The sequence below is a fragment of the Cololabis saira genome, chromosome 2, assembly GCF_033807715.1.
Source record: "Cololabis saira isolate AMF1-May2022 chromosome 2, fColSai1.1, whole genome shotgun sequence".
NCBI lineage: Eukaryota > Metazoa > Chordata > Actinopteri > Beloniformes > Belonidae > Cololabis > Cololabis saira.
In genome coordinates this window covers 19,050,394-19,076,113 of record NC_084588.1, presented here as the reverse complement: position 1 = coordinate 19,076,113, position 25,720 = coordinate 19,050,394, and the positions used below count along the sequence as shown (strand labels likewise).

The 25,720-nt window shown below is 41.5% G+C and overlaps 2 protein-coding genes across 6 annotated transcripts in view; one reads left to right on the top strand and one right to left on the bottom strand.

Annotated features, from left to right (window-relative positions):
- The window catches only part of LOC133459492 (A disintegrin and metalloproteinase with thrombospondin motifs 7), a 142,531-nt gene that overhangs the window by 53,745 nt on the left and 63,066 nt on the right, over positions 1 to 25,720 (top strand). For all 5 annotated transcript variants that reach the window (XM_061739486.1, XM_061739506.1, XM_061739477.1 and 2 more), the window contains exons 9-13: positions 6,013 to 6,157; positions 19,828 to 19,920; positions 21,213 to 21,358; positions 21,759 to 21,928; positions 22,007 to 22,134. In XM_061739486.1, the coding sequence (XP_061595470.1) occupies positions 6,013 to 6,157; positions 19,828 to 19,920; positions 21,213 to 21,358; positions 21,759 to 21,928; positions 22,007 to 22,134 (682 nt within the window). The remainder of the gene's footprint in view (positions 1 to 6,012; positions 6,158 to 19,827; positions 19,921 to 21,212; positions 21,359 to 21,758; positions 21,929 to 22,006; positions 22,135 to 25,720) is intronic.
- Positions 14,766 to 16,654, bottom strand: LOC133459534 (putative nuclease HARBI1). The gene is made up of 3 exons (XM_061739567.1): positions 16,092 to 16,654; positions 15,644 to 16,020; positions 14,766 to 15,494 (listed from the first exon to the last, which is right to left on the bottom strand). Exons 1-3 carry the CDS (start codon positions 16,450 to 16,452, stop codon positions 15,417 to 15,419), a joined length of 816 nt encoding a protein of 271 aa, XP_061595551.1. The 5' UTR covers positions 16,453 to 16,654; the 3' UTR covers positions 14,766 to 15,416.

The following is a 25,720-nucleotide window of genomic DNA, read 5'->3' as shown; positions in this document are numbered from 1 at the left end:
ATTTAAAGCTTTTTCTTCAGTGATCAAAGAGGCGTCTTGTGCTCTGTACTTAATAGAAAATATGTTCAAGGCCAAGTATTTCAGCACAGGTTATTTCCTGTTCAAATTTCTCTTCACTTGTATGAGAATATCTGCATGTATGTGGTTGCTGTTTATCATGCATTTATCATTCTAATGTCACGCACAGAGCTTTTTGAATACGTTTTTATATTCCTCCCCAACACTGATGAAAAAGCAGAGACGCAACACGACAGGTACAGTAACCCTATGTGAAAACAAATCCCTAACCCCAAACTTTAACTACTGGAAGCTCGAGAAGAACAAAGCCGAGTTGGAAAAATTCTATGTATTTTCAAATTACCTCCCTAACTCTTCTTTAGTCATTAAAATTAAGAATAAATATAAATCCTGCTCCTCGATTGCTGCGGTTTCACAATCGCAGCAATCGAAGCTGCGATATCACAATCTTAAAATACTCTGACACAAAATAAGTGACTGAATCATCACTCAACGAGGGTTCAGGGACTCATGCAGTAATCTTGTTTTAAAAATAACTTTAATTTAAAAACATTGTTCTTTCATTGCCACATCACAGGGTAAAAGTGTGCCTCAGTCACTGCAACTTGAAGGGAACGATGCTCCTCTTTCTTTTCATTTAATCAATATCTTCTTTGAACAGATTTAGATTTTGAACCAAACTGCCACAAAAAAGCAGAACCAATTCAAATGACATCAGTTGTTGAAGACCATTTTACTGCATGAATGATATTGCAGTCCAACCTGAATGAAGTGTAATGCCTGTCTGATTTTCTGTGATGGATTTTCTCTGCAGGTTTTTTTTCCCCATGTTGTTAATCTTGCATTGAGATAAATGTTTATCCACGCAGCATTCCAGATGACCAACTTTACAGTTTAGACACTGTAATGCCACAGTGGCAGTGAAAACTCCATATGTAGGATACATCTCTGTACACTTGTCAGTTTTAACCAAAAAAAAAAATGAAAAAAGTGTGTGTGTCGGCTGCCGCATCAAAGACTTGAAGTCTGAAACGTTTCAGCGTACTTGCCCCAGTTTTTCCTCTCAGAGCATCTGGAATTCATTCTGTTGGTTTTCAGCTATATGACAGGACGGTAGCTTTTTGACTCTGCTGTAAGGGGGAAAAACACGAGCCACAGGATGATATTTACCCATATGGGAGTCTGAGACAGAAAAAGCCAGTAATCTGTGTTTGTATGCGTGACTGAGGAAGGAGACAGCTGTTGTCTGCACTAAAACAAGAAAAAAAAAAAGTCTATTTAATTTAGATGAAATAACCTTGTTCTTCCATAAAGAAGTATAGCCGTCCTACTTTAGCATTTCAGCATGTTGTTGTAGGTGGTTAACATTAATATTTGTACAGTGCCTGTACATATTTCTTGACAACCTATTAAATACGCCTTAAATACGTGACAAAAGAAATTTACAGTTAACCTGCAATTTAACAAGTTTACAAGTTTTTTAGTTGTATTTTATGTCCATATTTTTGTCCTTGTGTCTTTTGACATCAAGACTCACCTGACTACTTGAACATTTCTCTGCGTTGATCATTTCAAGTCATCACAGTCTCCCGTCTTTCCATTCTTTTTCTGATAAATGCCTCAACTGATCCCAATTTTGTCCGTCTTATCTCTGACACTGACCACAAGACAAGACCTGTATTGTCAGTGGGTTTTGCTGTCGCCAGCAGCCCCCACAGCTCGCTCTGCCTCTGAGGTTTGGTCTGTAGGTGTTATTTTATGTGGAATGTGGGAGGTCACACTGAGCTCAGTGATATTATCACACAGATGAGCTACTCATGAACAGAGCAACCCTTTAATTTTCAGAGTCTAAATTCCTGAACGACCATGAAAGGCCACGTTCTGTTACTGGCTGCATAAAGGAACCGTGAATGTCAGATTAGTCAAATTAGTTATCAGAGTTATAGGGGATATATCTCGCACATATGAGACATTTGATCATGTACACAAGTGATCTGCTGGTGGAGCATTCATTTTGAGTTACATGGATTTGCTCTCTTGAGCTGCACTTCAATCCTGACACACTCATGGATAACATTTTAATTTCTGCACTTCAGTCGTCTCTATGTGATGACAGGATGTGTGTAAAGGTGTCAGTATGCTTCTGCGTCACACACACGCAGAGCACACGGCGCAGCCGTGACGCCGTCACGAACCGTTCAGACTTCTCCGTCTCTCCATTTGGTCGCGGTGCAGTACCCCCCGCGGCCACTAGTTAGCGATCTTTTTCTGAATGGTTTATCCGACTTTTTCCGGTCACAGTAAATCAAAGAAATAAGGACAACTATTGTGCAAAAAACAAAAACAAAAAAAATCACACATAAACGAAGAAAAAAGCCCTGGAAGTTCACTACTGCTTCAAACCGGAAACCGGAAATGCTTCGCTTTCAAACGAACCAATCACAGCCCTCTCGGTCTGCGTGTGGTCGGCGTCTCCTCGACGCGTAGTTACAATTTTCGGGAGGTGCACGTCACTGACGGCGCATGTGACGGCGTGTCCTCTGCGTGTACAAAAACCACACGCCGTAGACACGGCGTCGTTTTGACGCAGAAGCATAATTCAGCCTTAAATATCCAACAGAGACATCTATATAGCCAGATGGGGGTAAGCAGCGGGATGATCATAGGGTGGGACTGCAGGGCAGCATGCAGCTCCTGAGGCTCTGGCCTGTAAACATGCACAGAAGAAACAAGGAGGGGGCAGACTATCACAACAAACTACAAGAACAATGGAGAACAATGATAGTTATGAGACCTCTAATTTATAACTGAGGGTTGATCTGAAGAAAGGAAAGAGAAGAGGAGGAGAACAAAAGAAGTGATGGGTGTCGCTCAGCATGTTGGTGTGTCCCTGCAGCGTAGGACTATAGCAGCATGTCTACAACAAAGCTAAGTTTAAGACAAACTACTGTAGTCTTATCCTATAGCTGCAGCTATGACTACTGGCCCCAACACACGACAGTATACACTATATACACTAGGCTTTACTATGCTATATCACATCCAGGTTTGAAATGCAAAGCCTACTGGGATTTGTGAGTGTCTTTATCTGAAAGCCATGTGGTGCTTGGGTGCTATCTGGCTAACTGGTTGACAGCTTCTAGCTTGTTGGCCACTTGTCCTGGCAGCACCCAGACCAGCTGACCCTTCCAGGCAAGCAAACCGCCAAGTTGGCCTTCATCTATTTGGACTGACTAACTTTTCCTGGACCTTCACCAGGAGCCAGATCTAGACAAAGAAAACAAACACTTTTCACTTTTCAAACACAGACACAATTCTTTAGTGCGAGGCAACACTCAGGGAACCAGCAACGCAGACTCACCACAACTCTACAAAACTCCTTGTATATAGTTTTATATTATCTTTGCCATATGCCAGTAACATGATTGAAACTCATATCTCAAAGCTCTCATTTATGTAATCACTGCGGGCTCAACATAATCTTATCAAAGCTTTCATTACTGAGATTTTGGTGTCGGGTCATTTCATAATGGTGGCTTCAAAGAATCAAACGGTTCATCCGTACGTCCTTTGTCTGAGCTCGTTCTTTAAGATAACGGTAAAACGGTTGGAGTCAAAGAGATAGTTTGTTATAACTTAATCGGCATCCTTTTGTGCTACTGCTTTCTTGATCATTGGAGGTTGATTTAAAGACCTACTGTACCATTGTGACGTGTATAAAAGCTTTTCATTCCTCGTTATTCATTCATTATACCTGCATGAATCCTGTTAACGTTATAGTTGTATTGTGTTCATTATGTCTTCAGATTGATAGCTTCGTGGTTTTCTTTTGTTCAGACAAGGATCCAAGTACTTACCTTCAAACTTTACTGACAGTTTCGTCAGAACTCCCGCCTTCCTCTCTGAACAAAAGAAAACCACAAAGTAATCCTGTTAACGGTCACAGGTTGGAGCCAGACTTTGTCAACAGACTTAACTTCGGGTGGACCCTGAACACTTTGCTAGTCCATTATAATGTAATAACATTCAGCTCCTGATTTTGAAGAGTTGTTTGCTTTCATTGACAGACTGAACAGAGACTGAGTCTGAGTGACAGAAGTAACGCAAAGCTACAATTGACTTGGCTGAACTCATTCCTCTGGACATTCGTACTCCTACTATTAAAACATTTAATCTCTCAACCAATTTCACGTACGCCCCTTCAACCAGAGAAGCTTTCACCGCCAGTAAAACTGTTTTCAGTTCATCAGTGGTACAGCATTGGTGATAACGTCTCCCCGTGAGCTGGAGAATTGGTCTGCAGGCGACACAGCAAAACATTAATTCTGTCAAGATTGATTGAGCAATTTAAAGTGGCAAACTCTGTTGCTATGATTGCTATGCCGCTAATATTATTTTAACCTCAGAAGAAAGTGAGTTACTGCTGATGATGGAATCACAACATGTTGTTGACTTTGGTATTTAAAGTCTATGTTCATTTATAATACAGGAAATATTCACAATGTATTCCTATTGTATAACTTTTTTTTTCAATAATTTATATTTGTTAAATGGCTGTTGTGAGTCATAGATGTCAGTTAATGAAACCAGGCAGATACATTTCCTCTACTGTATTTAGGATCTCTGTTTTTAAGGATTTGTATTTTTCATCAGTGTGGATCATGTCCTCAAATGACATTAAAGGAAATGTTAAGATGCACTTATCATGATTGCACTCCATGGCTGATAAGTGCATGTCTACACAGTCATAATTGAAAACACTGGGATTTAGATCGTGTATTTCATTAACAGGTTGTAGTGAGAGTTGGGTGATTGAGGATCATGTGAAGTTCTCCTATAAATAAAGATATTACACCCAGGCTTGTGTTTGATTATTCATGCGGATACTTCAAGGAGTTTTTAGGAATGACTCTGAGTGCATTTTAAAGGCAGAAGAGCATCAAAACTTTTGAAACAGATGGCTATCAGGAGGACCTCATTACTGGATCATTACTGGAAGTTAAAGTTGTGAAGTTTAATAATGTCTGCTTCATTAAACAGATTAATTAGATTCATATCAGACATGTGCCAGCACACACCTGGATTCCTGTCACGAGTTCAGATTTTCAATTTCTGGTTACAGACCTGTCATTTAATCAGCCACTGGGACTTGAGTGGAAATCTTCATTATTTTCTTGGCAGTTTTGCTCACAGTGAAATTAAATAAAAAAAAAAAACAAAAAAACTTAATTTTGTATTTGTTCCAAGTATACTGCGAATGTTAATTGAACCTCACAATAGTGCTAGATTTTCTTTCAGCATTGAACAGATACAAGTATTTTTGGAAGTTTTGTCACCTGCGTGAGTCACTCTCTTACTTACTTATTCTGGTTTTCCACCATTTTCTTGCTCCGTTACCTCCACCTGTTGATGAGTAAAACCATTTTCACGCTGTTGGTGGGAAAATGAACCACGTCAAATTTGCATGTGTTGTGTCTATTTATGCAAAGAGAGTGCAGATCTACTCATGAATAAAACTGCTTGCTTGGCTGATTTTGACACATTTTGAGTGAATACAAAGATCTAAACTAGTCCTTTTGCATCGCAATAGTACTATTATGGAAGAATTTTATATTTGGAAAATCAATTTAAAATCTTTATTTTCCTGATTGTTGCACCAAAGAAGCTGAGGGTTTTTTCTTTTTTCTTTTTTGCAGTCATCACAGATCATTTCATTGTCTAGTAGTATAAAACGTGTTTTCTGATGTAATTGCCTGTTTGTTCAGTTTTTCTTGTATTTATTTTTTTCACTTTATTCCAAGCGAGATCCTGCATTTCATGCTTGACCACGTATAGGTTGGAGAAAGGCTGAAGTATTTGTGTTTACGTCGGACACAGAGGGGGAAAGAGAACCAGAGAGAAGAAAAAATAAACTACAGAATGGATCTGTTTGTATAACAAAGAGACCCCCATACACTTTTTAACTATTTGTGGCCTCCTTGTTTCTTCTCACAGTCGTGGCTGGGCCTGGTGCCTCGATGATGTGCCGGTGAAAGGCGGGTTGTATCCGACTTCGATGCTTCCTGGAGTGCTCTACAGCGCCGTCCATCAGTGTCGCCTGCAGTACGGATCCGGGTCCCAGCTCTGCAATGACATGGATGTAAGGCTAACCAGAATCATACTCTCATCATTCATCCAAAACAGAGCCTTCAAGGGTTACAAAAAAATATGTCCTCTCTTTACACTTTTTGTTTTCCATACATCAATACTAAATGTCATACCCTAAAACACGCAAGCACTAACTTTGTGTGCAGTGCATACAGCCCCTGTATCTCCACCAGGGCTATTCAGGTTGTTGCCGGGGGGCGGGCACTTCACATACCCAGATGAGGATCCAGAGAGATATGGCTGGTGATAGCACAAAAAAACAACAGGTGCAGATCCATTAAAGTACAGTACTGCAACAACATAGGAGCCATATGTTTTTTTTTAACCACATAACATCAGCGCATTGTAACATACTTGTTATACATATACATATATACATATATAGTATACTGCGTAGGTGAAAACATCATGACTGCCGTACATATCCTGGCACGTCAGCTGTGCACGCCGTCGAACATATATGCAACGTGTATTAGAGATGCTAGATTCACTTGAATGCAAGAGGTGCTACTGTGAGTCGGTGCAACAGTTGACCATAAATGACCAGTCAGGGAGCTCTGCTGCGGATACTGGCTCGCTGTGTAGTGTGTTGTATTGAACAAGAGCAGCAGTCTGAATCAGAAAGAGGTCAAACATCACAGAGGACACATTAAAGTACTGTTGGTGTTGCTTTTCGTCAACCTCCCACTGAGAAAAGCTCCTATCATGATTCCATTGATTTAATACCCGTCTCCGATTGAAGCCCATCTTGTTTTTTTCTGCTCTGACCACAACCAAACCAAGACAATAACTTCCTCTTTGTGTCACTTTGTTGTACACGGTTATGTTTTCGACTTTGGGTCTGTTTTCTGCGCCCAAGCAAGGACCTCTGGTATAACACGTACTGCCCACGTAATACTGAAGCAAGAAAGGGTTACAACACAGTTGGTTGCAGTGGTGTGTCGGAGAGCATCCACCTCCACCGGGATCATCATCTCCGTGGAGGTGGCATTAGAAGCACTGCTCCCTGGATCCTTTGCGTTCATCAAATGTTCTCAACAACCATTGGTTCAACTTGATTTGAGAGGCGAGGCTTACTGATATGTCAGACGACCAACTGTAAATGATTTTTTAAGAGGATATCAGCAAGTATTTTCAGACGTATTCTTTCTGCTGCTCTCATGAATTCAGGTAGATGTAGTTATGACACTGAATAATTAAGAGGGAAGCTCTTCTGTCAATCATCATTTCACTTGTTTTTTACCTTTTTGCAGCTTGGGGCTGGTGTGGATGACAGACGATCTTATTTATATATATATTGTGTACTTTCCGGTGTCTGAAAGCTGCTTCAGGTTGGAATTTTTTTTAAAGCTTTCTGACCATCTGACAAGAAGGTCTGATAAAGTCCACTGGAGCATTCAGATCCCTAAGGATTTTTCCCCAAACCCACAGCTCTCACCCTGTCAGGAGTATCTGCAATCACCTCAGCACTAGGCAAGGCAAGGCAAGAGTATTTATATAGCACAATTCAACACAAGGTAATTCAAAGTGCTTTACATCAACATTAAAAGCGGCAAGACATAATTAGACAGTAAATAACAAATAAAATGAAATAATATTATGAGAAAAAAAAGTAAAATAATACTACCTGACATAAAACACTGTCCCTTAAATGCACCATGTATATGCACATGCTAACTTGGTTTTACACTCTTTAAAATGCCTAAGTTTCATCTTGAGTTGCTGTTAAGTTAAAATGCTTAATTCATGATGTGAAGCAATTAGCATGACTTTTTAGAAAACCTTTTTGACCTGTGTTGGATGTGAAATCAATGCACACATTTCTTTCTGACAGAATTTCTGGAGGTGGTTGCAGTATTAGGGATGCTTTTTCTGTGCTGTGTTGGAGTACATTAATGTGAATCTGTTTCTGTTTATTCTGAACTGTGTTTTTCTTCAAATCTTAACTAGTATGCTGCATAATTATGGGAGCAGGGTTTAATAAAAACCATGCAATCCATCAGGCCAAAACAACACTCGCTTTAAAAGACCACCCTCATGGATTTTTCCACCAGCTCGATCATTACACACCTCAACATGCTGTTTGTCTTCATAAAAAGTCACTGACGGTGCTATGATCTCTTTCATAGAGACAGATGTAAAGCACGGTGAGGCTGCAGCAGTAAAAATTAAGCATTTACAAAAGGAGCCATGAATTATACAATCCACATTGTTTTGCTATAAGAAGGTTACCAATGCTGAAAGTGCTCCTTCTTTAAGCTTTCTGTCTCACCTCTCCTGACATTTCAACCACCCCCATCTTTCGCTGTCTCCCTACACTCCCAACCAACTTTGAATAGCTCATCAATAGCGACGCCACAAAATAGATGAATAGATAAAAGGCTGGATTTATTCAAATGTTAGAGCTGCATACAGCCCCTGTGCCTGTCCTGCACTCTGCAAAGTCCACAAAACAGGTGACAGACTAGATTAATGTGTGTTTGGAGGGAGCCATCCCCCACCAGGACCGTGAGGTGCCTCCTGATCAGCAAATCCCTGGGCCCTTTTAACTGGAGCAACTGCCTCGTTAAAATGTCACGTAGGTCTTTTAAGAAGCGGACAATTTGCAATTATTTCATCTATTATGACCATGTGCTCATGAATGTACTTTTATGTCAAGCCTTGAGCAAAGACGTGCAAGCTATTATTTTTTTTCTTAAAGTTTTCATTAACATGTGGGAAGAGTTATTTATTTACAACAAAAGGAAAAGGTTTAACCCCTCAAATGGTTTTTTGTGTCTTAAATGGTTTAAAGTTTCCTAGAAAGCCCTCACGGAAGAATGTTTAAAAACAAGGCCTTAGGTTTTACTTGATTTAATGAAGGTAGAGAAAATAACGCATATCAACTCAAATACAAGCTGAAGTGAGTAGAGGCTGCGTGCATGCGGCAGTCCGGTGCATTGGTATGCAGAGCAAGAATCAGAGATGCACGATCAGATGCAGTTTGAGATCTCATTCTGAGGCATGATAACAAGATGACTAAAGAAAGATCCTGTGATATCAGAGACCACCATGATGGATAGTAAAAGTTTACTTTCTGGCTCTTCCTGGGCTGCTTGCACAGTTCAAAAAGAACAAGTGGGTTTACTGTTAAGGTTAGTGATTATAAATGATCTGCTGGTTTACCTGTTTGGGTGTCCAAGGTAAAAAATGGTACCGCCCCAACTGCCTGCCACGCTGACCAGGATGAATTACTTTAAATTCACGCCATTAGACTGAAAGCAACATCCTGAGGTAAGAGAGCCCTAGGTCTGTCAGGAGTCTAAACCTTTGTTAGGGACCAAAACAACGGAAATCAATGTAGTTTTTAATGATAATGAAGTGTGTGTTTGCAGAGAATCTTCAATTAACGTTCACACAATCCAGCTGTGTTGGTTATTTTGTGGATTGAGTACCTAAAAGACTTCTTCTGATCGCTCTCACGTTGTGATAAGTCGATACAACTCCGCCCCTGAAGTCACACCGACTACTACAAAAACATTTTTTAGCTCTGCTAATGTGTCAATAGTGTGAATGTCACAGGTGTAAAAGTAGCAGAAACAGTTACTGCAGTCTGTCAAAGCATCTTAGACGTAGTTACCCAGTGACCTGGCCTACTTTCATCCATCCAAATATAGATATTCATCATTATTCAGCTGAAGATTGCTTTGTATTTTTCACTCATTGAATTCACTCATTAAATTAGATCATTCTGATGATATATAAACAATGATGAGGGAGGTCATGGTCTGTAAATAATAATACTTACGTAATATTTAAGATTGATTATAAGGCTGCTTAGATTAACTTTGTCACCAAGGAGGAAAAACAGAAGAGACAGAAGGAAGTGGGTGAGTATCAACAACAAACACAAAAACTCAGTTACATACGACATAATAGTGCAGTGCATTATGGTAAAGTGTGTGTCGATAAAGTGTTGATTAAAAATATCTATAAATATGACGTTGTGAAATGTGCAAACTGAGTGTGGGTTGATCACCACCGTGTGTGTGTGTGTGTGTGTGTGTGTGTGTGTGTGTGTGTGTGTGTGTGTGTGTGTGTGTGTGTGTGTGTGTGTGTGTGTGTGTGTGTGTGTGTGTGTGTGTGTGTGTGTGTGTGTGTGTGTGTGTGTGTGTGTGTGTGTGTGTGTGTGTGTGTGTGTGTGTGTGTGAACCCTCTGAAACAAAGCTGTCAGGCGGTCAGTGACCTGGCCAAGGTTGCCAAAATACAAGCAGCACATAATAAGATGTACAATTGCATTATCAAGGTTAGTCCAAAAGTACCAGAAGACCAATTAAATGTTCTTATTAAATAAGATTGCCCTTCGGTGGAGCAGGTCGATGGGCCTGCGGCTGCTTCCTGAATGGAAATGAGGTATCACTTCAGAAAAGGCACAAAATGAAGGTGGGGAGCTGGTATGAACTGCTGATGTGCCAGGTAGGTTGATAGCATGAAAATCATTTCATAATCATACTACCACTGTGTGGAAAGTATTGGCATGATGACAGAATAATTAGCTTGCCCCTTCTTTACCAGAAATAAATCCTGTTCGGACCTTCTGGGTATTTTTTAGCTTTGACATTTAAATTGAGGGAATCCAGATCCAAACTCTTGACAGACATGAATGAACAGCTCATGTAAATTATTGAACAAAGTGTTTCAGCATCAGTCACTGAGTTTTATGAAAGGCCAAAAAGATATTGGATTACTACTTTTTTGCAACTTATTAGTTATACTTTTGGAGTGAAAAAAATAGAAATGTTCAGTGTTTATATATATATATATATATATATATATATATATATATATATATATATATATATATATATATATATATATATATATATATATATATATATATATATATATATATATACTGTATGCACTGCACTGTATGGTAATGAATGTAAAACTTAGTAGAGCGTAAAGCAACAGGAATGGAAAAGGTTAAGTGTTGGAGCAAAAATGAAAGTGTGCAGCATCACAGCTTTAGCCCGGAAGGGAAAGAGCAAGATCAAAATAACAAGACTCAAGAATATCATTTAAATTCAGTGATGGTGTGGATCTCCACACACAAACAAAGGTCGTTTTAACTTTCTGCGCGTTCAGGAAGTGTATAAAAAGGACTGTTAGGACTGGTACTTAATCAGGTTGCCGGCATCTTCACTTAGTACCAGTCGAGTACCTGAAAATGAGGAGGAAAGTTCAAGACCACTCCATCCCTCTAACTTGATCCGTATGAGAGAACTTTCTAATGAAGTGCTGGAATATTAGTTTAGGGTTCAGTAACATTTTATATTAGCAGAGAATATCTTATTTGTTCAACTGTAAAATGAATAGTGAGGAACAGAATATGTTTAATAATGCATGCAATGTAAAAATAATTCATATTTCCTGATAATTGAATGAAAATGAAAAAAATAATGATAATTATGCCCATGGTTAGAGCCACATTTAAGCAGGGCTGCCTAAACAATGTTCAGTGGTTTATTTGAGTTCCCATTGGCGACGGTTCCTCTCCCTGATGGCAGTGCTGTTTTGTGGGGAGCTGTGTGTTGTGGGGTCCAGGTGGAGGTTTAGGTCATGGAGGTTGTTGTGTTGGTGAGGACTAGTGAGATCTGGCATTAGGGGAGTCACTGGCTCATGCCAGAGATAACTGCGTATCCTTCTGGAAGTGTTGTGGGACTAAATAAATGAAACTCACTTAAAAAACCCAAAGAGCTGTCAGTCATCGCTGCTCACAGGATCATGTAGTCAAGTTGTGCCGAGGTCCTTGACTAAGTCGAAACTTGGAAAGTTTTTTGTGTTTATTCTAAGTTTTAAATGACTAGGATTTCCTGGCAGCTTTTAACAGCAGGAATTTCTAGTGATAGCTGTGGATTATAGTCTTGATGTTGGAAGTAAAGAGGAGGGCGGCAGATTACATTTTTATGATGAGTGTTTAGGATCTTTGGATAATTAGATCAAATATTTTTTTTTCCACTTCTTGAGTATTTTCTACTTGAAGGAGGTTTTCCCTTTCATACGTCCTTCCCAGCCCGAAGCATTTCATTTGAAAAGTGATGCATCTCTTGGCAGGATTGGTTGAGGGGGGGGTAGGGAGCTTTTTAATCCATCCTTCCATCCGTTTTCTATACCCGCTTGATCCTGTGATGAGTCACGGAGATCTGCTGAAGGGGAGCTTTTTAATGAGGAATTTTAATTTGTTTAGACTTCTTAATGAAAAATGAAATTCTTTTTCAAACCTCCTTTTAGAGATGTAGGACTAGGAGATGTGAAGCTACACTGGAAATACGGTAGGAGGAACTGCAGGCCCAGCTGGTATTACACCATCCCAGAGATATCTACATGCAGTCGTAGCAGCGTTTCCGCTGACTCTGTACACTCTGACACGTACACTGCAAAAGTTGATTTCTAAAAAGTAATTAAAAAAAGGGCCTCATATCAAGAAAGTTAGAGGAGTATTTTAAACTAGTTTGCTAGTTTTACTCAAATATTTTTGCTTAAAATTGGACAGTTTTAACTAGTTTTAGGGGTATTAGGCGTATATGTTTCGGGGCTGTTTTTCCAGTGTATGGATAGATTTCTGGACTTTCTTGAAAGTAAAGTATCAAAGCTTTGTTTTTTCATAGTTTGGTCAACTGACTGGCTTTAGGAGTCGTGTGTGTCCACGAGGCACCGCCTCACTCACGGAAAACTTCCAAGACTTTGACCAGTCAGGAGACACAAAGAACCTTCACACATTCAACCGTTCAGAAAACATTTATTCTTGCAAGGAAGAAAAATTACTGTGATATTTTTCTCCATCATTCTGAAACAATTGCAAACTTGGAGGTATGGAGGTGTGAATACTGAGGTAGAAATACCCCAGAAAAGACATAAATAGCTGGAAATGGTTATCTGCTTTGATGATGAATTTAAAGATAGGTCATTCAATTACTAAATACTGAGAACACTTATTTGCTCTAAAATAGGTGGGTGGCGTCACCACAGCTTACACCAGGGGGTGGTCATTTAGAGATAAGCACCTGCAGTGTACTATGTGGTAAATTAAGAATGAATGGCTCAATGAAAATGCAGTCTATTGTGTATTTTGCCTTCACATGTTTGCATATATTTTTTTTATATCTGTCTGAAATACCTGTTTTATGTGATTTCAGTAAGGCTTGAGAGGAACAGCAGAGAACAGCATGTCTGTCAAAACAATACAACCTTGTTCCTCAATACTTCTTAGACACAGGATCATATTTGTAATAATAATAATACCGTAGTAGTTTCTTGCTTGTGTCTCTCAGATGTAAGTCGCTTTGGATAAAAGTGTCTGTTAAATGACAGTAGTAGTAGAAGTAGAAGTAGTAGAAGTAGTAGAAGTAGTAGAATCCCATCTTTTTGTCTAAAGTGACAGCTTTCTTCTTGGGGTCCATGTTCCCCGTCAGTCACCTTGGTGCGACAGCTCATTAAGGCCTGCAAGAAGTCTGTTTTAACTGAAAACTAATTTCCAGATTTAGGACTTGTGCTTGCGTTAAATTAGAAGTAAATTTGCAAAATCACAACTGTGACTCTTATTTTTTTCATGAATGAGTGATTCCATATTTTCTTCCTACTTAGTTTGGAAAAAAATATGTCTTTAATTGGTCACAGTTTTACTTATTTCTTTTCTTCTTCTTATTGTTTTTTTTTTTTTTTTTAGAAAACCTTTTACACGTCATTCAGAAGCTTTTCTGTAGAGAATTAATCCTGCATATCTTTGTTTTTGTTGCGGATGTTTCCAGCTCCAGACACTGGTGCAGGGAACTGGGGCCTCATTTAAAATGGACTGCGTAGGATTCATACTAAAAGTGCACGTACGCTCAAAAGCCGAAAATGCCGGGCGCAAAAAAAAATCCGGATCTATAAAACCGCGTGCACGCAGACTTCCACGTAAGGTTCTCTTTATAAATCACAGTCCAGCTGGAAGGCTGCGCACGTGAATCCGCCTGGTGTCCCGCCCTCAACACGCCCACTTTCTACCGAAAATGGAATCATTTTGCATATGAATGAGCCTGCTGAGCATGCGCAACCTGTTTGGCTTCAGAATGAATGAATGAACGTGTCGAGCCACCGTGCCACTGAATTTCACTGAGATCTGAGATCTTGATGTTGTGGATGAGGTGGAGGACAGGAAAACCACATTATTTTGTGGTCACAGTAAAAGTAGAAAAATAAATAGTATGAAATACAGCGAGTGAGTGCAGCACGCCGTTGCTGCGCGGAACGCCGTGAGTTCCCCGGTGCAACAGGGGGACACACGTCCCCCCGTCTTTTCAAAATCATGTTTATTTTCCCCTTACTTTTTACAGTTTAAAAACTAACGGTAGGCTCAGCCTTAAATTGCAAATTATCAAGACACTGTATGAAAGCGATACGAGAACGGCCCCGCAGCCCCGCTTCACCCCGCTCCCCCTCCTCCTCCCTCCCCTCAGAGCTGCTCAGGGCGGGTTTATGGTTCTGCGTTACACGAACGCAGAGCATACGGCGTAGGGTACGCGGCGACGCGCACCTTACGCCGTAGGCTCTGCGTATACAGTAAGCTCCCCCCCCCATTTTCCATCAAGAATGGTAAATGCAATGCACCTGTGTCGACTAAATTTGCATATAAATCATCCGATCAACGGCGTTTTACACTCAAAAACCATGGCGGGGAAGAGCAGAAAGAGGAACTTTGAGGAGACCGAGATCGAGGTGCTGGTAGATGAGGTGGAGGCCAGGAAAAGTACACTATTTGGTGGTTACAGTAGCGGTATAACTAATAAGAGGAAGGCAAGTGAGTGGCAACACGTCGCTGCCGCGGTAAACGCCGTGAATGCCACTGAAAGATCAGTGGCAGAACTTAAGAAGAAGTGGTCTGACCTGAAGGTGGAGGCCAAGAGGAGAGTGGCCCAACACCGCCAGAGCGTGTCTGCGACAGGTGGAGGCCCGGGCACACCCGAGCCCACACCGCTGGACACCCGAATAGCCTCTATAATTGGGCCAGCCAGCGTGTGTGGCATCGTGTCGGAGAAGGACGGAGACGCCGACTTGGCGGAGACCACAGAGGACAGCGGTAAGTACAGTTTTATCAGTTTATTAAAATAAATGATAACAAGTTAAGGCACATTGAACTTTCTGTTCTGTCCTCAGTCATCCTCCACTTGGAAGCGTCGGACGACGAGGAGGTTCCGGGCACGTCATGGTCTGGCACCGCGGCTGCAGGCTTAGCTGTCCCCAGCACCAGCACCAGCACCAGAGCGCATGGCGTTCCTGTCAGTGGCCGCGTCTTGACTGACACTGTGCTGCAAACACAGAGGGACATGCTCAGCGCTGTCAATGATGTGAGGAATGAGCTGCGCCAAATCCGTGTGGTGATGACCACCATGTGTGGCGTAATGTCCGACATTGCCGGTTCAATAAAGAAACATGTGCAATAAATGTAACAGCCTACTTGTCTTGTTATCCGCTGCATGACGCGTTCACGGAGCCTTGCGCCCTGCTGGTGTTCCTCATGTCGAGGTGGTGGCTGTGTGTCGGGGTCCTGGTGCTGTGGGGGAGGGAGGTCGGGTGGCAGTGGAATGGCATCTTTTAGTGCCATGTTGTGCAGCACAGCACACGCCCGGACTATTTTGCACACTTTTGCAGGGTGGTACAATAGCATGCCCCCCGAGCGATCCAGACACCTCCACCGACATTTGAGGAGGCCGATGGCTCGCTCCACAACGGAGCGCCCGCGCGCATGGGTGATGTTGTAGCGCACCTCCTCCTCGCTCTGCGGGTTTGTAAATGGGGTGAGGAGCCATCGCCTCAGGGGGTAGCCACTGTCACCTGAAATGTATAACATGAGAGCATTATGAGTCAGACCTTAGTTGGAATCTCTACAATTATGGTGTACTTACCAAGGAGCCAGCCATCACGCGCAGCGCCGGCCTGCAGTCTTCTCCCTATACTGCTGTGCGTCAGGATGAATGCGTCATGTGTCGAGCCAGGCCACCGTGCCACTATGTTCGTCAGAACCATGTTCGTCTCACACGTAACTTGAACATTGATGGTGTGCACATTTTTCCGGTTCACATAGACGAATTCATTTTCGGTTGGAGCCCTTATAGCAATATGGGTGCAGTCAATGGCACCGATCACATTTGGGAAACCTGCCATTGCTGCAAATTGCCTTTTAATGTTGGCCTGTTCACCCACAGTGTAGGGAAACCCGATGTATCGACTGCTCATTTTTAGAATGCCATCCATTACGGATGGCATTATTGCGCTCAGCGACGGCTGTGATATCCCAGACCTGAAGACAGAATTTAGATATTATATCGTACCTCAAATGGGGCTTTAGGCAGGACATGTAACATTCATTTTTAATCACATACCTGTCGGCTAATTCCCGCTGGTACGAGCCGGTTGCCAGGAAACCGAGAGTCGTCAGCACCTGCAGGTGCACCGGGATGGCGCGATTCCGGCGGGTTGGTCTCTCTAAAGCTGGTCCCAATTCAGCACATAGATCCAAGAGCACTGCTCTTGGGAATCTAAATCGGCTTATTAGCCAGTCATCATCATGGGCCAGGAAATCTGCATGATCACTGAACTGTCTCTCCATCCTGATCCAACCATTTGCGTGGTCCTCGAGTAGTGCCAGCGCATCCATGGTTCAGCATTACGCACGGCTGTCACCGTGCATTTTATATTCTTACACAGCAATTAGACTTATTGTCACACACCTTGTCACGATTTATCATTAGATGATTAGACCACTGCCATTAACCACTCATTTGAGGATGGGAGTATGATATATGTACGTCCTGCAAATGCCTGCGTAATGGCTTACTCGTGGAACACATGGATCTATGATGGTGCCGGCTTGGGTGTAAATGGATCTGTAAGTCTAATATGTGATGACATTGACTATGTTTACATGCAGTCCGCGTTTGTGTTATTGCCAATCTTCACGTTTTAAAATGGTTGTTGTGCGTGTGGACGCAGTCACTGGGAGTATGACATGTATCTGGCTGCATTTCACCACCTCACCACATGCGTCGCCGTTCCCCATGTCTTAAGTAGATTCTTACGGGAGGGTGAGGGTTGCCGTAGGGATCCGCAGATTTTTCGGTTAGTTTTTTCTTTTTAGATCCGAGGATTTGCGTAGAAGGTGGCTTCCGCAACTTTCAGGCGCTTTTTCTGCGCAAGCAAGCTTTATAGATGAGGCCCCAGGGGCCTCATTTAAAATGGAGTGCGTAGAATTCATACTAAAAGTGCACGTACTCTCAAAAGCCGAAAATGCCGGGCGCAAAAAAAAATCCGGATCAATAAAACCATGTGCACGCAGACTTCCACGCAGTCCAGCTGGAAGGTTGCGTAGCTGAATCCGCCTCCTATCACGCCCAGAAATGCATATGGATGAGCCTGCTGAGCATGCGCAGTGGCTTTCTGCAGCCTGTTTGGCGCAGATCCATAGTTTGGCGTCAGAATGAATGAGAAGTAGCAGCCACCGTGACACTGACTTTCACGGAGACCTAGATATGATGTGGAGGACAGGAAAACCACATTATTTGGTGGTCACAGTAAAAGTTAGAATAAGTATATAAATAGTAGGCTATACAATAAAATAAAGCGAGTGAGTGGCAGCACGCCGTTGCTGCGCTAAACGCCGTGAGTTCCCCGGCGCAACAGGGGGGACATGTCCCCCCGTCTTTTCAAAATCATGTATTTGTCCCCCCCACTTTTTACAGTTTAAAAACTAACGGTAGGATCAGCAAATCATCAAGACACTCGGGACGGCGGCCCGGCGGCCCCCGCTCCCCCTCCTCCCTCCCGTCTCCCCTCAGAACTGCTCTAGGCTGATTTATGGTTCCGCGTTACACCAACGCAGAGCCTACGGCGTAGGGTACGCAGCGACGCGCACCCTACGCCGGACCCTACGGCGTAGGCTCTGCGTTGGTGTGACGCAGAACCATAATTCCGGCTGTAACAACATGAGCGCACGTACCCGTGCATGACAGGCAGATACACACGGGGAGAAGGGACTATTTCTTTAATTTTTTTTTTTTTTTAACTTTATCCTTATGAACGCAATTGTTATATAGTCCAACTTTCCTTATTTTAATCAGAACACTTTCTTTTTTCCTCTTCGGCGTGAAGTAGTGGGCTCGGAGCGGCAGCCCCCCCCTCCCCGCTCCGTTATCAGCACTATTTTATTATAAGTCTGATATATGTTGTGAGATGTGATGACATTATTAAGAGTATGACATGAATCTGGCTTCATTTCACCACCTCACAGCCTGCGTCGCCAGTTCCCCGTGTCTTAAGTAAATTCTTACGGGAGGGTCCTGGTTGCCGTAAAGATACGCAGATTTTTCGGTTAGTTTTTTCTTTTTAGATCCGAGACTTTGCGTAGAAGGTGGCTTCCGCAACTTTCAGGCGCTTTTTCTGCGCAAGCAAGCTTTATAGATGAGGCCCCAGATCATTAAGCCTCTGTGGGTTGTGGAGTTGAGGTCTCTGTGGACTGGGATTACTTCCCACAGATGCCGTCAGGGTCCGGTCAGGCGAGTTTGGAGGCTAAATGAGCTCTTCGGACTGCTTGTTGTGTCATTTGGGCACTTCTTAAAATATTCATTGAGGCCCCCCCGCCGCTAGCCGGCCAGCAGCTGAATGATGTTACCATGGTGGTGGGGGCATTTAGTCTGCAAACATTTGTAGGTAGATCTGACTTGCAAGAAAACTTGATTTTATTTTCACGTGAATGTAATTAGTCAGCAGTAGAGGTTGTTTTTCGACTTCAGTCTAAGCCAGGCTTTCTGTCTCCGGTTTAAGCAAAGCAGGTTGACTTCTGGCAGACAAGGTTAAATATTGAGCATTTTTTTCTCACCCAACTCAAAGTTATGTAGCAAATCTCTGTAAGATCTGAACAGCTCAATTGTAAATATGGGCTGTTGTGTTTCGGTATTCAGCATTTGGTTTTCTAAAGAATAAAAGTAAAAGTAAACCAATAGGTTATGCCCAAGGCTGTTATTTCATATAAAACTCTGGTGCTTTTGTTAATGTTGAAAAGTCAGTGCGTAAAAGCGTCATCTGTAATGTGTTCTATTTTGTCTGAAGAGCTGTTGTGTTGTATCAATGGGAGCAAGAGCAAGAAGCAGGTATTGTAGGTGAAGAATCACTTCATATATTGATATTTATTTATTTATGTATTTATTTTTAATCCAGATGGATCTGCAGTACTTGGATAGTTTACTCATTTACTGTTTGTAATTCAACGTATAAAAGAAGGTGATCTTCCACTCACAGGGCGTCATAAATCATATGTCCTTCCAGTACATGTGATTGTATATTATCTCTTTATATAATATTTTTTCATGTGCACTTTGAACATTGGCAGTATAAGAGTCTTGCAGGGGCTTCGTCCTCGCATCAGAGGGTGTGAGGAAGTGATGTGCAGAAAAGATTCATCAGCTGTCTCAACACCCATCATCATCATCATTCCCATGATTCTATCATTGTTTACCTTTATATCGAAATAAGGCCTGAAATATTCTAAACTCTATGCCATTCTCCTTTTGCTTTTTAGTTTTTTTGGTAATTCCCAACCCAATTACAGTGAAAAGCTGCAACATCAGTCGCTCTATTCTTTCCCAGAATGTGTGCAGCACTCTGTGGTGTTCTGTGGGGACGACCTGCCACTCAAAGCTGGATGGAGCCGTGGACGGGACCAGCTGTGGTGCGGACAAAGTGAGTTTTCTCTTTCATGACTATCAAAGAGCCTGGATGCGTTTGTTGCCAGAAACTGCCAATGTTTTGTTTCTTCATGAAAAGACTTTGTCTCAAGGGAATCTTTTTTAGTTGTTGTTGTTTTTTGTTTAAAGCCTTGGGACGATAGGAATCGATGTTAACAGGGAAACCGATGTCAGCCTCCAGACCTCAATCATACCAGTTCCACAGCCTCTTGTGTGAATACAGAAAACTTTTTTCCGTATGTGAAAAGTATGTTTTATAAGTAACACTGAAGAAACTTTTAAATGAAATGAGTGAACCAACACTGCAAATCACCATGAAATGGATTTAAGAAAAGTTATGCTGCTTTAAGTGTTTATTTTTTCCAAACGCTGCAATAAAGGCTTTGATACGATTTAAGTTTTCCCATTAAAAGTTGGCTGTGATTAGACTCAACACATCTCATGATTGATTTTGTAAAAGAGTCACCTGTTTGTTATCGAGAGTCAAGGTTTCATCCTATCTCTCATGACTTCAGTTTTACGTTTTCATTATGTTAGTAGTGGTGAACAGGGTTCCCCTCATGAATTTGTATTTTTACTGTTGTGTTACTACAAGTGTTGTAGGTCATAATAGAGGTATACAACTTCACCTGGTGAGGCATGCGGTGCTTCATGCTGCAGATGTCAGACATACCTTTGTTGTTTTATTCATTTTCTTCCAAGTTCATCTCCAAATTAGAAAAGGTTGTTATGGTTTGGAAAAGCAGATTTAAGAAATACATAAAAAGGAGTGATTCTGACATTTTATTTGCATTCTTGCAACATATTCCAAAAAGGGCTTAAAGCTTTAACGACTTTGCAATGTTCCCATTCCTTGTCACAACATTAATAACTTCCAAAAACATCTGTAATTCTGATTAATCTGACCACAATGCACATTTCCACTGTGTAAACGGAGACAGCTCTAAGTCCTCTGGACGAGGCGAGCACCATGCTTCTTTTCTTGCAGTCGTATTCGGTATTTTTGAATGTACTGTAGCTCCATATTACTGTGTTTAAGAACGGTTTCCTAAAGGAAAGCCTACTGTATGTTTTTATAAAAGTGCCATCTGAGGAAATGCATATCACAGGCGTTAGATGAGTCCTGCACCATTTATGCGCTTAAAATCGTTTATTCTACACTGTGGGAAAAGAAAAATGTAAATCCCCTCCAGTTTTAAACATTTCAATGATTTTCTTTTGCATTTGTTGAGAAAGAAATTATGGATATTTCTTCTTTGATGCAAATAGTGGCATGTTTTTTCCTAGTGGTGTATCGGTCGGGAGTGTGTAGCAGTGGGATACCAGCCCGAGAGCGTAAACGGAGGCTGGGCGTCGTGGAGCGAGTGGTCGACCTGTTCCAGGACTTGTGGTGCTGGTGTCCAGAGTGCAGAGAGAGAGTGTGATAACCCAGCGTAAGTCTGCAAGCTGATGCTAATTTACAAAAATAAAAGCAGACAAAGTGAGCAGTGTCAAAATGCAGAAAATTAGTAGACATTTTGGGATGCAATATAAATTGGGTATTGTAGTTATTTCATTTTGTTTGTCCTTTTTTTCCAATGCAAATCTAAATGAGGTCAATAGCAGATTGGAGACTGTAATGTTTCCAAAAAAAATGAATAGACTTTTTCGGTTTATTCTGGTGTAATAGAGTTTTCTGTAAAAGAGTCTAACATTTTTTTTTTAACTCTAAATAAAAATATCACAATCTTTCCTCTCTACTTTCAAAATGTCGACATAGCAAACAACATAGAAATCATTTCAACAAAGACGTCAACAAGCAGCACTGAAATCACATCTCTGACTATCCTACAGCCCGAAGCATAGAGGGAGATATTGTCTGGGAGAGCGGCGGCGGTACAAGATCTGCAACACCACGCCCTGTCTTCACGAGCTTCCCACCTTCAGAGACATGCAGTGCGGTCACTTCGACGCCCTGCCGTACAAGGGCAAGTTCTACAAGTGGGAGGCAGTCATCAACAAAAGTGAGTTCATTCAGCCTGTCTCAGTTCTTCTTTGCATTTTGTTGTTATTGACTTCCCAACTTCCTGTTTTTCTGTCAGTCAACCCCTGTGAATTGCACTGCCGAGCGCTGAATTTTTCTGAGAAGATGCGAGACGCTATCACTGATGGGACACCGTGTTATGATGGCAACAAAAGCAGACATATGTGCATTAATGGCATTTGTCAGGTATCAGTACTGCACTCACACTTCTGCATGTCCCCACAATCACCCAACAACTATTTTGTGTGTGTGTGTGTGTGTGTGTATTCTGTCTTGCCATTATTCCATTTTTTTCTGTTTATTTTCATAACATGCTGTTGTCTCCATCATGCAGCTCTTCAGGCCAATCTCCAGCTTGTTTTCTGTTCAGGCGACTGTTGTAAATTTGACATTCTGTGTGACAATGAGCATGTTGATAGAAAACTGTGGGTGCCGTTATCTCTCCAGATAAGTGAGAGCACAAGCAGGTTGTTATCACCACGGCCTAAAATGCCAGTCTCTGTTACAGACACCGCGTTCTGAGTGGACAGCAGTCAAACATTGTGGGCTCTGACTTCATGGCATTTTGTGACATTTTTGTCAGTCACTCCTATGTTCTGGTCTTAGCTGACCAACTTTGTGTACTGAGCGGCTACTGCTACATAAAAGGCAGAATTAGCCCTATTTTCTTTATTTTAATGTTCAAAACTCATATGTGAGCAAAGTCAAACTTCGACAAGCATCTTCACATTCTGATGCTTTGTTCTTCAACTCTTTGTCACTTCGTCACTAAATTTAATCAATTCCGTCTGTCCATCCATAGAATAGAATAGAATAGAATAAAACTTTACTGTTCCCCCAGAGGAAAAATTAACTTGTGCAGCAGCAAACATACACACGCTCAACAATTTTTACAAAATATACACGAAAGTATGAAAAGGTATAAAAAAGTATATCCTAAAAATGAGCAATCCATCATCCATCCATCCATCCATCCATCCATCCATCCATCCATCCATCCATCCATCCATCCATCCATCCATCCATCCATCCATCCATCCAAACCAACTTGATTGCATCTTCTGGATGTGGAGGAGCAGCGACTCTCCCCATCTAGTATAATCCATTTCCTCCCAGACAGAGGGAATGTCTCCTAAACTTCTCACCCCATCCCTAAGGGAGGCTCCAGCTACTTTATGGAGGAAGCTCATTTAAGCTGCTTCACCTGCGATCTCATTCTTTTGGTCACTATCCACAGTGTATGACCATAAGTGAGGATAGGAACAGACTGCTTTTTGACTCTGCTCTCTTTTCCACAACAGACTGACAGAGAACTCAGAGAACTCACAAAGTTTTCCATCCTGTTTATCAATAATAAATCTAATTTCTTTCAAATACTTAAAAATGTACTATGTATTCAATACGTACACTGGTTCTTAAGTATACAAAATCAATTAGATGTATTGATGATAAACACATAAATATGTCTTTATGCATTCAAAACAACTTGTGTTTATTGGTTTAATTTACATTTGACTGACAGATACCTCATTACGTTTATTAGCCTGTTTATGATAAATCAGTGTAATTCAAATAGATGGAAATCTGTTATGCAAGTTAAATACATAAATCTTAAAGGTGCAGAGTCTGCACCGCTGCAGACACATCGATCCATACATTAGTTTTGTGTTCTATTCTTCCCTCACACCTGAACCAGATCCTGAGATCCTAAGACTCCTCTACTTGTGGCAGAACCTTTTTCTCGACCCAGGGAGGACATGAGGACATTCCACTCTTTCTGACTGAGAGCTATGGTCTCAGATTTGTTGGTGTTGGATCTCATTTCTGCAGCTGTTAACCACTCCAGTGAGAGCTGGAGATACCAACCAGATTACATCAACAGCTTATGTGATTTCTTGCTTGTGTTTTTCTCTCAGATGTAAGTTGCTTTGGATAAAAGCGTCTGCTAAATGACAGTAGTAGTAAAATGACAGTAGTAACAGGAGCACATCACTCAACGAAAACAGAGATAAAATTGCGACACCACCAAACTGGACACCCTGCTTCCCTTTGGCCTCTTGGCTGCACCTAGAAATTCTGTCCAGAAATGGTATGAAGGGAGTCGATTGACAAAGGGCAGCCCGTGTCAACCCCTACCAGACACTAATCTGACTGACTGCAGGTAATGCAGACCAGACTCTCACTCTGTTTTTGGATTGAATGGCCCATAGCAACAGACCAAGTACCCCATACATACCCTCTATAGCAGTGTCTCCCAACCTGGGGTCCGGGCCCCCCCTGGGGGGGCGCCAGAGATCTCTGGGGGGGCGCGAAACTTTGTCTGCTTTGAAATTATGCAGTTGTAAAAATTATATTTGCGAATTAATCATTCACAAGACATTGTTAAGAATAATTTATGAATGTCTTAAATATTTTTTGTGTTTTTTATACACTGGTGAAAAACACAGGAAATTATTTAATTCTTTATTATTATATCATTACTCAACATTTAATCTACTCCAACAGGTTGTTAAAGGAAAAATGTTAAAAAATGTTGGTCTCATATTAAAAGAGACATTTTTCAGAAATATTTTTATGTCCTTTTATGTCCTTTTGTGCGTATTTTATACATTGGTGACATTGGAGAAAAACAAAGTCATATGTATACAGAGTAAACCAAAGAGAAATGTATCAAAAAAACATAATTAATGTTCATTTTTTCAATTAAAGACTATTTTGGTGCTAGTACGTACGGGTCGTGGGGCCCGGCTGGTCTTAGACACAAGTAGGGGGGGCTCCAAGGAAAATAGGTTGGGAACCACCGCTCTATAGGACACCCAGGAGTACACGGTCTAATGCCTCGTCCAAGTCCACTTGCACTGGTTTGGCTCCTCTGCCCCCTCCAATGCCATAGTGAAGCTAGAGAGCTTGTCCAGTGTTGGACAGCCACCGTTGTTTGTTCAGAATCTGATGTTCCACTATCACCTATTAAATGTTGTTCTTTAAGAGACACCAAGGGTGTTTAGTTTTTATTTTTGTGTTAATATTTCAGTTTCAATATCATATAGAATACTATTTTATTCATTTTTAGGAGCAGCTGTCTATCGCTTGCCGTCTTCCATCCCAGAGCAACCAAAGTACCTTTGGAGTCCCATCCAGCAATGCTGTGTCACACATCATCAACAAGGGTCAATGATGGCTCTAAGATGGAGCTAGCTCACATACTGTATAGTCATAGTACAGTCAAAATCACCGCAGAGGCCACGATGTTCTCACTGCCTGGCCACATCTGATTTATATCTGATCAGAATCCAGTCTTTCTGACTGACCTTTGACATCGAACGTTTGCAAGTGATCAGATCTGATCTGTGTGTCCTTGCTGATGTTCTCCATGTCCCATTGTTGCTATGGTAGCCTGTACACATAGAATGGATGGAAACAAACCAAAGTGCCAGTCTGTATGTTTTCCACAATGCACAATACTTTTTTTTTTTACTCCTTTGACTAGTCAACCATTATTCCTGCCTCGCCATTGTGCTGCTGTGAAATTACAGCTATTTATCTCAACAAGATGCAGACAGAAGCCTGATGATGTAACCGGGTAGCACCCGCTGTGTAGCGACGCTGCTCGTTTTCTCGCTTCCTTCCTTCATCATCTTTTTCGCCACCCATATGTTCTTCTTTAGTGTGCTACATGCAAGCTTAATGAGCCCTGTACTTCCTGTTGTGTTTTACAGTAACAAATGAGCAGTAAAAACCTGCTAGTCCTTAACATTTCCCTCTTTTTTGCAAA